Source organism: Jaculus jaculus, chromosome 19 (assembly GCF_020740685.1).
Source record: "Jaculus jaculus isolate mJacJac1 chromosome 19, mJacJac1.mat.Y.cur, whole genome shotgun sequence".
Taxonomy (NCBI): domain Eukaryota; kingdom Metazoa; phylum Chordata; class Mammalia; order Rodentia; family Dipodidae; genus Jaculus; species Jaculus jaculus.
In genome coordinates this window covers 44,967,467-44,981,111 of record NC_059120.1, presented here as the reverse complement: position 1 = coordinate 44,981,111, position 13,645 = coordinate 44,967,467, and the positions used below count along the sequence as shown (strand labels likewise).

The 13,645-nt window shown below is 44.5% G+C and overlaps 1 protein-coding gene across 1 annotated transcript in view; it reads left to right on the top strand.

Annotated features, from left to right (window-relative positions):
* The first annotated feature begins 333 nt into the window (after window positions 1-333).
* Fam102b (family with sequence similarity 102 member B) overlaps window positions 334-13,645 on the top strand; it is a 72,126-nt gene continuing 58,814 nt past the window's right edge. Inside the window, exon 1 of the mRNA XM_045138730.1 lies at window positions 334-522. Within this exon, the coding sequence (XP_044994665.1) occupies window positions 386-522 (137 nt within the window). The 5' untranslated portion in view covers window positions 334-385. The remainder of the gene's footprint in view (window positions 523-13,645) is intronic.

The window sequence follows — 13,645 nt, the reverse complement described above, 5'->3', positions numbered from 1 at the left end:
CGTGAGCTTCGCCTCTCCCTGCCCCTCTCTCTCTCTCTCTCCCTCGGACGAGCGGCGGCGGCGGCTGCAGGCACCGAGAAGGGCGCCCACTCCCCGGGGCGAGCTGCAGCGTGACCGCTCCCCGCGGGCGGCCGGGGTCCGCGCCGCAGCCGCCGCCGCCGTCCTCCGGCCGGGGCTGTCGCGACAGGCGGCGGCGGCTGCGGTGGCCCCGGCTCCGGTCGGCCCGCGGCGCCCCCCGGCCGCGCCTCCGCGCGCTGCTCGTGCACCCGGCCATGGGGCTGGGCGGACCCGGGGCTCGGCCGAGCTGAAGCGGCGGCGGCAGCGGCGGCGGCGGCGGCGTCTCCTCCCCGCGCAGCCCGCCCGCCGGCGGCTGGCCCTGCTCACGATGATGAAGAAGAAGAAGTTCAAGTTCAAGGTGGACTTCGAGCTCGACGAGCTCTCCTCCGTGCCGTTCGTCAACGGGGTGCTCTTCTGCAAGATGCGGCTGCTGGACGGCGGCAGCTTCACCGCCGAGTCCTCCAGGTAACGCCGCTGCGCGCGCGCGGGGCCAGCATCCCGGTGCTGAGCTCCTGGCCGGGCTGTCACCCGCCGTCCTCCGGGGATGCAATCGCTCACTCAGAAAACCTATCGATCGGCCCAAAGTGCTTCGCCCGGGCTCATCTGGGCTGGCATGACCCACTCCAGATGCTTCCCCGTGTCTTCCCTCCCCCCCCCAATTCTCTAGGAATGGAAGGGATGGATGCTTCTGGCCTCTGTTCAGATATCCCCATACTTGCAAAATACAAAGCGAAACTTAAGCTGTTAAATTGGAAGGGGAAAAAAAAAAAAGACCCAAAACTGCCTTCAGTTTCAAGTGCGCTTGCTGTGCGAACTGCCTGTGGGGTGACACCCTGGGGACTCGGGCGCCCAGCGCGGGGCTGAGATGGGCTTGACTTGAGTCGGGGTTCCTGGCAGACGAAGCAGCCGTCTGTGCCTCATCGTTGGGCTGCGTCTCCAGTTACGCGCTGGTAACTCCGAATTATCCCCTCTTCAAGTGGCCACTAGTGGGTCTCAAGAGTGGAGGACTTAGGAGGAGAGCCCAGGTCCTGACCTCATTTTGAAATGAGCCCTTGGGCACTCTGGGAAAGTCCTTAGCTGGTTGCAGAATTCAGCCAGGCGTGTCAGGGTTCTTGGAGTAATTTAAGGGCTATTCATACATTTGCTCCTAGGTGGTTTTCTTTCTTTCTTTTTTTTTTTTTTTTGCACACGAAAGTAGAAAGCTTAAAGCCATTATCAATGGAACTTGTAAGTTCTTGAAGTCAAGGGAGCTTACTAGTTCGACTGCATACATTGGCCATAGGCTTATTTTTTTTAATATTTTATTTATTTGGGGGAGGGGCACATAGAGAGTGGGCGTGCCAGGGCCTCCAGCCACTGCAAACGAACTCCAGACCATGGGTCCCTAGGAATTGAACCTTGGTTCTTTACCTTTGGGGGCGAGTGTCTTAACTGCTAAGCCATCTCTCCAGCCCTTTGTTTTTTGAGGTAGGGTCTTACTCATGCCCAGGTTGTCCTGGAATTCACACTCTTTAAGTCTCATGGTGGCCTTGAACTGACGGTGATCCTCCTACTTCTGCTTCCCAAGTGCTGGGATTAAAAGTGTGGACCACCACGTCCAGCCTCATCGGCTTAATTTTTAATCTAAAAATACCGTTTTAAAAAAATCACTGTTGGGTCCAGAAAATTACAATCAGGCAGGCTTTGGAAACCAGAACATGTCTAATTGACTAAACTAGTAGGTTAGGAAGCATTATTGATTCTGAAAATTAAAAAACAGTTCACTGAAGATAAGTTTTTTTGGTTTGTTTTTCGAGGTAGGGTCTTGCTCTAGTCCAGGCTGACCTGGAATTCAGTATGTAGTCACAGGGTGGCCTCGAACTCATGGTGATCTTCTTACCTTCACCTCCCAAGTGCTTTGATTAAAGGCGTGTACCACCGTACCAGGCTGAGGATTTTTTTAAAAAAAAAAAAAAACATGTAGAAGCCTCTGTCTTGTTAAATATTTTATTTATATTTATTTATTTGAGGGCGGAGGGAATGGGCACTCCAGGGCCTCCAGGCCCTGCAAATGAACTCCAGATGCCTTGCGCCACCTTAAGCATCTGGCTTACCTGGGTCCTGGGGAATCGAACCTGGATCCTTCCTCTTTGCATACAAATGCCTTAACCACTAAGCCATCTCTCCAGCCCGAGGATACTTTTTAATGCTAAACTGATGGCAAATATGTAGGCATTCAACTAATTGTACTGTGATCATTTAACAGTTTTATACGAGAACAATGAACGGTCCAAAAAAAAAAAAAATGCTGTTACCAGCTCTTAATACTGGAAAGCTTAAATCGGTCCTGAAAGTGTAGTCCTGGAAACTGACATGCGTGGGCTCCTGGCCCAGTGGTGACACCTGGTGGTCAGAACCCGGATCTACCTTTCTCTCCAAGCTTGTAGATGTGATTTGCTTATCACTGGTCTCTGTTACTTGGTCATCAAAAGCTGTCTGTAAACATGTTCACTGGGCCTTTTAAACATCCAGTTCCTAATTCTCAAAGCAAGGTCATGGTTTTGATGAGCAAATTCATTGAAAAATCTCCGGACACATACATTTCCAATCCCTCTCCCTCCAGCTGATAAGGCAAGATTCTGAAATAGATCTAATTTCAAACAGGGTGGTGCCAGAAAAAAGGAAAGAACTAAGTGTGTGCTGTGTTGAGTTTCTGACTAGACAGCTCCCTTGTAGTTTTAAGGCACAAGAGGTATAATTTGATGTGTGCTCTGCAAGATTTGAACAACTCGTTTCCTCTGTTAAACATACCCTTTCTCTTCCAGCTGAAATCTGGCTTTATCAAAATAAATAAGCCAAACCAAAAAAAGAGAAAAAAGTATGATTGGAGGGCAATGATTTGTAATAAGGAGCATGTGCTTTTGAAGTTGGGTAGAGAGTTAACATAAAGGGTTGAGAATGGGGCAGATCTAAGCTTAAATCCCAATTCCATTGTGGTAAGCCTGGGTGGGTTTGCTTGGGATTTCAAAGCTAAAATCTTTACATTTGAAGCAGTCACTGGCTGTCTTGAGGTTGTTTTGAGGATCTGGTGGGACAGTGTATCTGAGGCGGGGGCCAGGACCTCGTCATGCAGTTGACATTTTAGGAGAAATCAGCACTTGTTGAAGGAGATGCTTTTGCCTTTGATGTTCCTTTATTCTGACAAACACAAAAATGTTTGGTTTAAGCCAGGCCTGATGGTACACGCCTGCAATTCCATCATTCAGAAGACTGGAGGCTAGGAGGATCAAAAGTTCAAGGCTAGCCTGGGGCTATGTGAGACCCTGTCTAAAAACTAAAACAAAAGGAAAGATAACTTCATTTTACCAGGAGAAGCCAGGTGTGGTGGTGCACGCCCTTAATCCCAACAATCAGGAGGCTGAGGCAGAAGGATCTCCAGGACTTTGAGGCCAGCCTGGGGCTACAGAGTAAGTTCCAGGGCAACCTGGGCTAGAGTGAGACCCTACCTCAAAAAAATAAAAGCGGGGAGGCTCTGGAGAGATAGCTCAGCAGTTAGGTCGCTCAGTGGTTTAGGTGCTTGCCTACAAATGAGTGGGGTTCAGTGCCGCAGTACCCGTGTAAAACCAGGTGTATACAGTGGCACACGCATCTGGAGTTTGTTTGCAGTGGCTGGAGGACCTGGTGTGCCCGGTCTTCCCCACCTCCCCTACTGTCCCTCTGTGTCTGTCTCGGCTTGAAAATAAATAAAAGTAATTTCTAAAAAACTTTATAAGGAAAAAAAGGAAATATGAACTACCAAGAGGAAGTAAATTACTTCAAAATTGCAGTGGATCTCTAAGTGCTAGATTTTAATTTCTTTTAAAAATCGCTAGTCTAGGAGCCTGGTATGGTAGGGCACACCTTTAATCCCAGCACTAGAAAGACAGAGGTAGGAGGATTGCCTTGGGTTCGAGGCTACCCTGAGACTATATAGTGAATTCCAGGCCAGCCTGGGCTAAAGAGAGACCCTACCTCAAACAAACAAACAAACCACTGTAGGGAGACCTTATAAATCAGAAAGAGCTAATAAGCCGACCCAATACTGCTGTCCTTAAAAAGGCCTGGGTACAAGGTTGCCTTTGGCTAGTGTCTGGGATCCTGAATGGTAAATGGTTCAAGACAACTTAACCTGAATGCCGAGTGTATCACGGTACCTAGACTGCAAAATCCTTGTGGTTCAGGCTGAATGCCTTTGGAGTGTCTGTAATTTTGGTTGTGCTAAGCAGAAAGTTAAGTGGCTAAGTGTCCACCTTAATCAAACCCTGGACACTGCGTCTGTAACAAGTTTCCTTGGTAGACGGCACGGGTCATGATTTTGACGCTGTAGTAACTGTGCTGAGTCCGTTTTGTCGCCCTTCACCGCAGTGCCTTACCGTGGGCACAGCCAAGTGCCGTCCTTCAAATCCTAAGGTATCAACAGACCCCAGGCGTGGTCTCAGGGATCCCTGTGCGAAATAATACTCTTTTTTTTTCCTCCATGGTTTTGCTCTAGGCCAAGCTAACCTGGAATTCACTCTAGTCTCAGGGTGGCTTTGAACTCACAGTGATCCTATCCTCGTACCTCTGCCTCCTAGGGGATTAAAGGTGTGTGCCACCACACCTGGCTAATACTCTTTTTTTTTTTTGGTACCAAAAAAAAAAAAAAAAGACACAGCAAGCACACACAACCTGGCTTTACACAAAAACTGAACATGCGGATGACTCGTCGCTCACCAAATACCACGTCAGCTTTTTACCAGATTTCGACCTCTGTCAAGGGCTGTGAGCAGCACAGCATTCAAGGGAATTACCTGTAGTTAATGAAATTGGTTATCGATGTATAATTGCTGAACAGTAGGAGACGTACAACTTACTGCCCAATCAATGGGTCAGGCAGTATGTGAGTGTTGTTGAAATTCTGAAGGAAAAGAGTTTACTTACAGCCTTGCTGGTTACTGAAAAACGCGTTAGCGTTTCATTTGAGCAGGCTGAAGGGTGCATTTGCATTGACAAGAAAGCAGTGGGAGGATGGCTTGAGCAAGACATTAATAGAGTTAGCATGAGATCGGCGTGATTGCAGGGAGCTCACATTGAGCAGAAGCAGAAGATAATATTAGACAGGGGCTTTTGAATGACATTAGAGGGTGGGTTTTCCCCCACTCAAAGGATAAAATTCAATCTAGGATTCTTAAACTGAGTTGCAATGTGATTAAAGTGGAATTTTGGCTGGCTGGCAACCTGGTGCTACTTGGATTCAAGAGATAGTAGATTAGAGATGGGGAGACAATTAAGAGGTTATGAAAATAACCCCCAGCAGGGCTACTGACTGAGAACCTGAACTCAGGTGTCTCATGTCAGGATCGATAAGTGATAATTAATGCTGTGGCCAGTGCCTGGGTGCCATGATAGAAATAGGAAGTCAAGAAACTGCTATTTCTATTTTTTTATTTGAAAAGAGGGAGAGAGAAAGAACCTGGGTATGCCAGGGCCTCCAGGCACTGCAAGTGAACTCCAGATGCATGCATCACCATGTGCAGCTGGCTTTTGTGGGTCCTGGGGAATCGAACCTGGGAACTTTGGCTTCGCAGGCAAGGGCTTTAACCACTAAGCCATCTCTCCAGATCTTTTTTTTTTTTTTTTTGGAGGGGGGATATTGTACATTCTGTGAAGAATATGAAGAATTAAGTCATTAGGCTTAACATGCCCAGAGATGGGAAGCAGTTGAAGACATGTTAATTTTGGCATATGAATTTCTTAGATTCTGGTGTATTGGAGCCAGAAAAGTCTGCTTCTCATGAAAAATTTCTTGGACTGTTTTGTCTTTTTTTTTTTTTTCAAGGTAGGGCCTCACTCTAGCTCAGGCTGACCTGGAATTTACTGTGTAGTCTCAGGGTGGCCTCGAATTCAAAGTTATCCTCCTACCTCTGCCTCCTGAATGCTGGGATTAAAGACGTGCGCCACCATGCACAGCTTGTTTTGTCTTTTTATTTATTTTTATTTTTTCTTTATATGTGTGCCAGGGCTTCTAGCCACTACAAACAAACTCCAGACGCATGTGCCATCCTTGTGCCTCTGGCTTATGTGGGTCCTGGGGAATTGAACTTGAGTCCTTTGGCTTTGCAGGCAAGTGCCTTAACCACTAAGCCATCTCTTCAGCCCTGTTTTGTTTTCCTATAGATTATTAGTGAAAATCAGTTTTAGAGGGGTCTCATCTCCTGAGAAGGTTTGTTCAGTGAAAAGGTTAGAAAAAATATATAGTGACTAGAAGGTATTTCACTCGTAATAACTGATACTAAAAATGGTCAGGGTAGATGGTTAGGTCTGACCACAGTTAATAAAACATTTGGAAAATACATTATACAATTATTCTGGCCTACTCAACTGAAGCCAAACTGCTGCCTAATAAAATATTGCTGAAGACCTTTCAGACAGACAGGACATTGTGCTATGTGAATTCCCAGAACTCTTCCTTGGTGAAGAATTTAAATCACTTTTAAGGCTTATTGAGGTTGTCAGGGAAGGTTTAATTCAGTTCTGCTGAAAGAAAGGAATAATTGGAAGAAAATTTCCCTCGGTATCTTATGATTTCTCAGTTTTGCTTTATTTTGTTCATCTTGGGGTGTGTGTGTGTGTGTGTGTGTGTGTGTGTGTGTGTGTGTGTTGGTAGCCAATTGATTTTCCAAGTTTCACATAAGCTTGTGGAAAAACACATGTGAATTCAGGGAGTGTCCGGAAAGCTAGTGAGCACATCTGTGTATTGGATCTCTTACTTTGTAAACAAGCTAAAATGTTCCTTTTTTCCTTTTCTTTTTGCCAGAGAACAGCTTTATGTTTTCAAGATTTTGATTCACTGTACATTGTTTGTTTCTTGTTAATAACTTTTTTCCTTATTGCAAACGTATTCTAGAATCATGTGAAAACTTAAAATACAAACATAATAAGTAATACCCATAAATGAACCACCCCAAACTAACCATTATTATTAATATCTTGGCACATAACCTAGGAGCCACTTTTGGTTCCTATATACACATACATACATATACTCCTCCATAATCATCACTAATCATTTTTAAAACCAAAACAAGATCATATTGTGCTTAATGTGTTTTTCTACTAAATCTTACATATGGGCCAGGTGTGAATTTGAGGCCAGCCTGAGGCTACCATAGTGAATTCCAGGTCAGCCTGGGCTAGAGTGAGACCCTACCTCAAAAAAAAAGCAAAAAATAAAATAAAAAGATGCATAACATTCTATATTATATTAACTTCCATGATTTATTATTGAACTGGCCCCTTTTGAAGTCTTCCTTTCTTTTTTTTTTTAATTTTGAGAGACAGAAAGAGACAGAGAATGGGCATGCTAGGGCCTTCAGCCACTTGGAAAGAACGCCCCCTTGTGTGTATGTGCAACATTGCATGCATGCATCACTGGTGTCTGGCCATGTGGGACCTAGAGATTCAAACATGAGTTCTTAGGCTTCACAGGCAAGCACTTTAACCAAGCCATTTCTCCAGCCCCCTTCTTTTATTAATAATTTTACAACCTACAATAGACATCCTTATAGCCAACATAGTATACATCTATTATTTAGGATTAATACTTAGAAATGAAATTGTTGAGGTATGTTTGTAAATATTTAGGCCTTTACTACATATTGCCAACTCCCCCTTCTTCACGTTGAGTATATTTACTTTTTTTTTTTTTTTCAGTCAGCATATAGAAATTTAGTTTTTTTTGTTTTTTTTTTGAGGTAGGGTCTCACTCTCTAGCCCAGGCTGGCCTGGAATTTACTATGTAGTCTTAGGGTGACCTCGAACTTGTGGTGATCCTCCTACCTTTGTCTCCCAAGTGCTGGAATTAAAGGTGTGTGCCACTACACCTGGCCTACATGTTGATTTTTGGTGTTTTTTTTTTTTTGTTTTTTTTTTCCAGGTAGGGTTGCCCTCTATCCCAGGCTGACCTGGAATTCACTCTATAGTTTCAGGGTGGCCTCGAACTCATGGCAGTCCTCCTACTTCTACCTCCCAAGTGCTGGGATTAAAGGTGTGCACCACCACGTTCAGCTACATGTTGATTTTTTTAAAACATATTTTATTTATCTATTTAAGAGAGGAAGAGAGAGAGAGAGACTGAGAATGGGCATGGCAGAGCCTCTAGCCACTTGCAAACAAACTCCAGATGCATGCCCCACCTTGTGCATCTGGCTTACACAGGTGCTGGGGAGTGGATCCTGGGTCCCCAGGCTTCACAGGCAAACACCTTAACCGCTAAGCCATCTCTCCAGCCCCCTTCATGTTGACTTTTTAAAAAACATTTTTTATTGACAACTTCCATACTGGGTTTTAATATGGAAAAAAAATTACTAATGAGTAGCAAGTATAAAAATAACTAAAATTCTTAAATGCTATTTGACCATATGGCACAAATTATTTTATTATAATTATTTATTCATTTGAGAGCGACAGACAGACAGAGAAAGAGGCAGATACAGACAGGGAGAGAGAATGGACGCGCCAGGCCACTGCAAACAAACTCCAGACGTGTGCGCCCCCGTGTGCATCTGGCTGACGTGGGTCCTGGGGAACCGAGCCTCGAACCGGGGTTCTTAGGCTTCACAGGCAAGTGCTTAACCACTAAGCCATCTCTCCAGCCCAGACACAAATTCTTGACACCCTGGGCCCCAGCAATCCCACTTGTGGTATGTGTCCCAAGGATGTGAAATCAGCCCGTGGCAGCCACATTTCCACTCCTGTGTTCACTGTATTTCCCGCAGTACCCAGGGCATTGAAGCAACCTAATTATCCATAAATGGGCAAGTGGATTTTTTTTTTTTTTTTAAGTAGCAGAGCCAGTGGCATGTTACTCAGTTTTTAAAAAGAAAGAAATTCTGTCATGTGTAACAGAGCAGATGAGCCTGGAGAACATTCTGCTAAATGAGAAAAGCCAGGGACAGAAAGACAAATATTGCATGATCTCACTTAAGTGTGGGCTGTGAAAAAGGTGAACTCATCACAGGAGCATGAGTTGTAGTTGCCAGGGGCTCGAGGTGCAATGGGGAGACTATTCAGTACAAGTTTCTGTTACCCAGGATGTGAAGGTGTTACAGACACCCATTGTACATCAGAATGACTATAGTTACTATATCGTACATGTGAAAATTGCTAAGTTATAAATGTTCTAACCAAAATAAGTATGGGAGTTGAATGTTAATTCATTTTACTTACCAGTTTCACAGTGAATACACATATCAAAACATCATCTTGTACATTGTAAATATATACATTATTTGTTAACTGTACATTAATATGAATAAATAAAATTTAAAAAGGGGTTGGAGAGATGGCTTAGTGGTTAAAGCATATGCCTGCGAAGCCTAAGGACCCAGGTTCAATTCCCCAGTACCCATGCAAGCCAGATGTACAAGGTGGCACATGAGTCTGGAGTTTATTTACAGTGGCTAGAGGTCCTGGCATGCCCATTCTCTCTCTCTCTCAATTAATAAATAAATGAATAAAATATTTTAAAAATTTTAAGAAGCATTCCCAGGCTGGAGAGATGGCTTAGTAGTTAAGGTGCTTAATTGCAAAGTATAAGGACCCAGGTTTGAATCCCCAGGATCCACATAAGCCAGGTGCACAAGGTAGAGTATACATCTGGAGTTCATTTGTAGTGGCTGGAGGTCCTGGCCCATATGCCCATTCTGTCTACATAAATAATAAAATAAAACATTTAAAAAATAAAAAGCACTCACTTTACTGTTGCCACAAATGGGCCTATCATCAGTTCATATTATTATAATAGTCTTAATCCTCATAGCTAACATTTACTTGAGCATTTACCCAATGTACGTTTACTTTATTTTTTGTTTTTTTAAGGTAAGGTCTCGTTCTAACCCAGGCTGACCTGGAATTCACTATGTAGTCTCAGGCTGGCCTTGAACTCACAGCGATCCTCTTACCTTTGCCTCCCAAGTGCTGGGATTAAAGGTGTGTGCCACCATACCTGGCCCAACGTCCTTTAAAACCTTCACATCATTCCTAAAAATAAGGTAGAGGAGGGTACGAGTATCACACAATTAACATTGCTATCCTCCTTACTGTAATTATTGCTGTCGTTACTCTGACTTTACGCCTGAGGAAAGAGAAACACAAGGAGAAGTTGGAGGTTGGCCAGCTAATAAACTCAGAGCTGGGAAACGTTCTGGCTCCGGGAACCCCTTCTGTTCAGTAGATTCCGCTGCCTCTTAGCTTCTATGTAGCATGCTTTCTCAATTTTGTTATGGATGACCACACACACACATGTACGTGCACATAGTGTGTGAATGCCAATCATAGGAAACCCGTTCCAACATGTAGCACCGTAGACCAGACCTCACCCTGTTAATTTCCTTCAATGTCACTGTATATGAACGAAAAGAGACAATAACAGTTGTGAATTCCCCCCCCCCAATGTATGCCTTTCCAAATCTAAGTCTACAAAATCTGGTCTCATTACTAGTTGTTTGTATCAGATCATAGGCCATTTTATGCAGTGAGATAATATATTCACCGTTTTATCTCTAAGCCTTGTATTGTAGGCATTTTCTAAATATTCATTGAAATACATATAGGCATTTGGAGAGAAGATCCATTGTAGATATGCTAAGGATGACAACTACAGAGATTCCCAAATAAAGTTATGTGGGGAACGTATTGCTATCCTCAGTACATAACTTATAAAGAGTTATGTTCAAGCAGGGCAAGAAACGCTGCCTCGAATGAGGTGGTCAGGCAAGGACAACCCAGAAGTTGTCCTCTGACCTCTACGTGTGCACCATGGTGCGTGCGCGTGCACACACACACACCCAACACTTGGCAGGCAGAGGCAGGAAGAAGGTCAAGACTTTGAGGGGAACCTGGGCTGCTTCAGTATTGAGCAGTGTTGGGGTGTTGAGTGGTGTCGGGGTGTTGAGCGGTGTTGGGGTGTCAGCCTTCAAGGAACACTGTCAAATAGAGATCCAGGGAAGATATTGGATTCTGAGGAGTCTTATGTATTGAATATTGTTAATAACCAAGGACTTGGGTTAGTCTTGAAAGGTGTCTTTAAATACCAAAATAATGAACTTGTATTTATGCGTATTTTATCCTCTTTGTTTAATTCTTGCAAAATCTCTTGAATAGAAGTGGGTAGTCATTACAACTCCTTTTGGGTTAGGATATGTGTTAGTTGCTGTAATACGTATTTATTTATTTTGAGGTAGGGTTTCACTCTAGCCCAGGCTGACCTGGAATTCACTACATAGTATCAATGCAATCTTGAACTCACAGTGATCCTCATACCTCTGCCTCCCAAGTGCTGGGATTAAAGGTGTGCCACACCACGCCTGGCCTGTATTTATTTTTTTAAAGATATTTTTGTTTGCAAGCAGAGAGAGATAGAAGAGATAGAGAATGGGTGTACTAGGGCCTCCAGCCGCTCCAAACTAACTCCAAATGCATGTGCCATTTTGTGCATCTGGCCCTATGTGGGTGCTGGGGAATGGAACTCAGGTCATCAGGCTTTGCAGGCACATGCCTTAACCATTAAGCCATCTCTCTGTCCCTGTAATACATATTTAAAAATAAAGAAGTAGTTTACCAGGCATGGTGGCATAGCTTGTTATCCCAGCACTTGTGAGGTAGAGGCAGGAGGATCAGCAGTTCAAGGTCATTCTCACCTACATCAGGAGTTCAAGGCCAACCTGGGCTACATAAGACTGCCTTTTTTTGTTGTTCATTTTTTTTTTCTTTTTTTTTAAATTTTATTTATTTATTTGAGAGCGACAGACACAGAGAGAAAGACAGATGGAGAGAGAGAGAGAATGGGCACGCCAGGGCTTCCAGCCTCTGCAAACGAACTCCAGAGTGTGTCCCCTTGTGCATCTGGCTAACGTGGGACCTGGGGAACCAAGCCTTGAACTGGGGTCCTTAGGCTTCACAGGCAAGCGCTTAACCGCTAAGCCATCTCTCCAGCCCTTGTTGTTCATTTTTATTTATTTATTTGAGAGTGACAGAGAGAGAAAGAGGCAGATAGAGAGAGAGAGAGAGAGAAAGAGGATGCGTGCGCCCCCTTGTGCATCTGGCTAATGTGGGTCCTGGAGAATCGAGCCTCGAACCAGGGTCGTTAGGCTTCACAGACAAGCACTTAACCACTAAGCCATCTCTCCAGCTCAAGACTGCCTTTTTTAAAAAGTATTTTTATGGGCTTAGTGGTGCAGCCTTTAATCCCAGCACTCAGGAGGCAGAGGTAGACGGATCTCTGTGAATTCAAGGCCACCCTGACACTATCCAGTGAATGCCAGGTCAGCGTAAGCTAGAACAAAACCCTACCTCAAAGAATAAAAAAAATTTTTTTTTTAAAGCTTATATAAGTAGGTTTATTTTGCTCTCATGTGCATTCCAAGTTGCTTTGGTAACCTGTCAAGTTGTCAGGGCCCTGGATTCTTTTTATACCATGTTACACTCAGAGTATTGTTCTTATCCATAGGAACTAACTTTGGCTCACCTCACGTCTGAATTCCAGCCATTGGGAATGAGCAAAGAGAGGTCATTTCTACTCACACTTCATTGAGCAGAACTTAAACATGATACCAAATCCAGTACCTAGCAAACATAAATTGCTAAATAGGAGGGCAGATAGGAAGGGACAGTTAGATTCTGTTATGCCTGCTCTTTAGAGACAAGGAAATCTCAACCTCCAGAAGCTTACAATAGTGAAAGCTACCTCATTACTGAGTGACCTTGTCCATTTGTTGGGAGAGACTTTTGTTCTCCTTCTCTTCCTCCTGTCTTCCTCCTCCTCCTCCTTCCTCCTTTCTTCTTCCCTGCCCTTCCCTCTCTCTCTCTCTTGTTTTTTTTTTTTTTGGAGTTAGGATTTTCCTCTAGCCTAGGCTGACCTGGATGGAATTCACTGTGAAGTCACAGGGTGGCCTGGGACTCACAGTGACCGTTCTACCTCTGCCTCCCCAGTGCCTGGATTAAAAGACATGTGCCACCATACCCTGCCCAAGTGACACTTGTTTTTGTCTTTGGTTTTTTGAAGTAGGATCTCACGCTGGTACAGGCTGACCTGGAATTAACTATGTAGTCTCAGGGTGGCCTCGAACTCACAGTGATCCTCCTACCTCTGCCTCCCAAGTGTTGGGATTAAAAGGCGTGCGCCACCACGCCTGGTTCCTTTTTTTTTTTTTTTCATTGTTTATTAGTTACGCACACAGTGTGAATACAACCATGTCGGTACCATCGTTAGCTCCTCCCTGTCCTCCCCGCTCTGCGGGGACCCTCCTTGCTGGGAAATGTGGGTCCGGCATTGTGGGGTTAGCCATCAGTTATAGGTAAGAGGCAATGTCTGTGTGCATAATGTCCCAGCATGTGGCTCTCACAATCTTTCTGCCTCCTCTTCCGCGAATGTCCCCGAGCCATGTTGGAGGAGGATGAGACAACGCAACTCGATGATCCTTGAGGCCCTTTCTAATGCGGCTATGATTCATGCTTCAATTTTGTCTCCTGATCCCACTCTTCCCAAACCTTTTCTCCTTTTTAGCCACTTTGTACTACTCAAATGTGTATG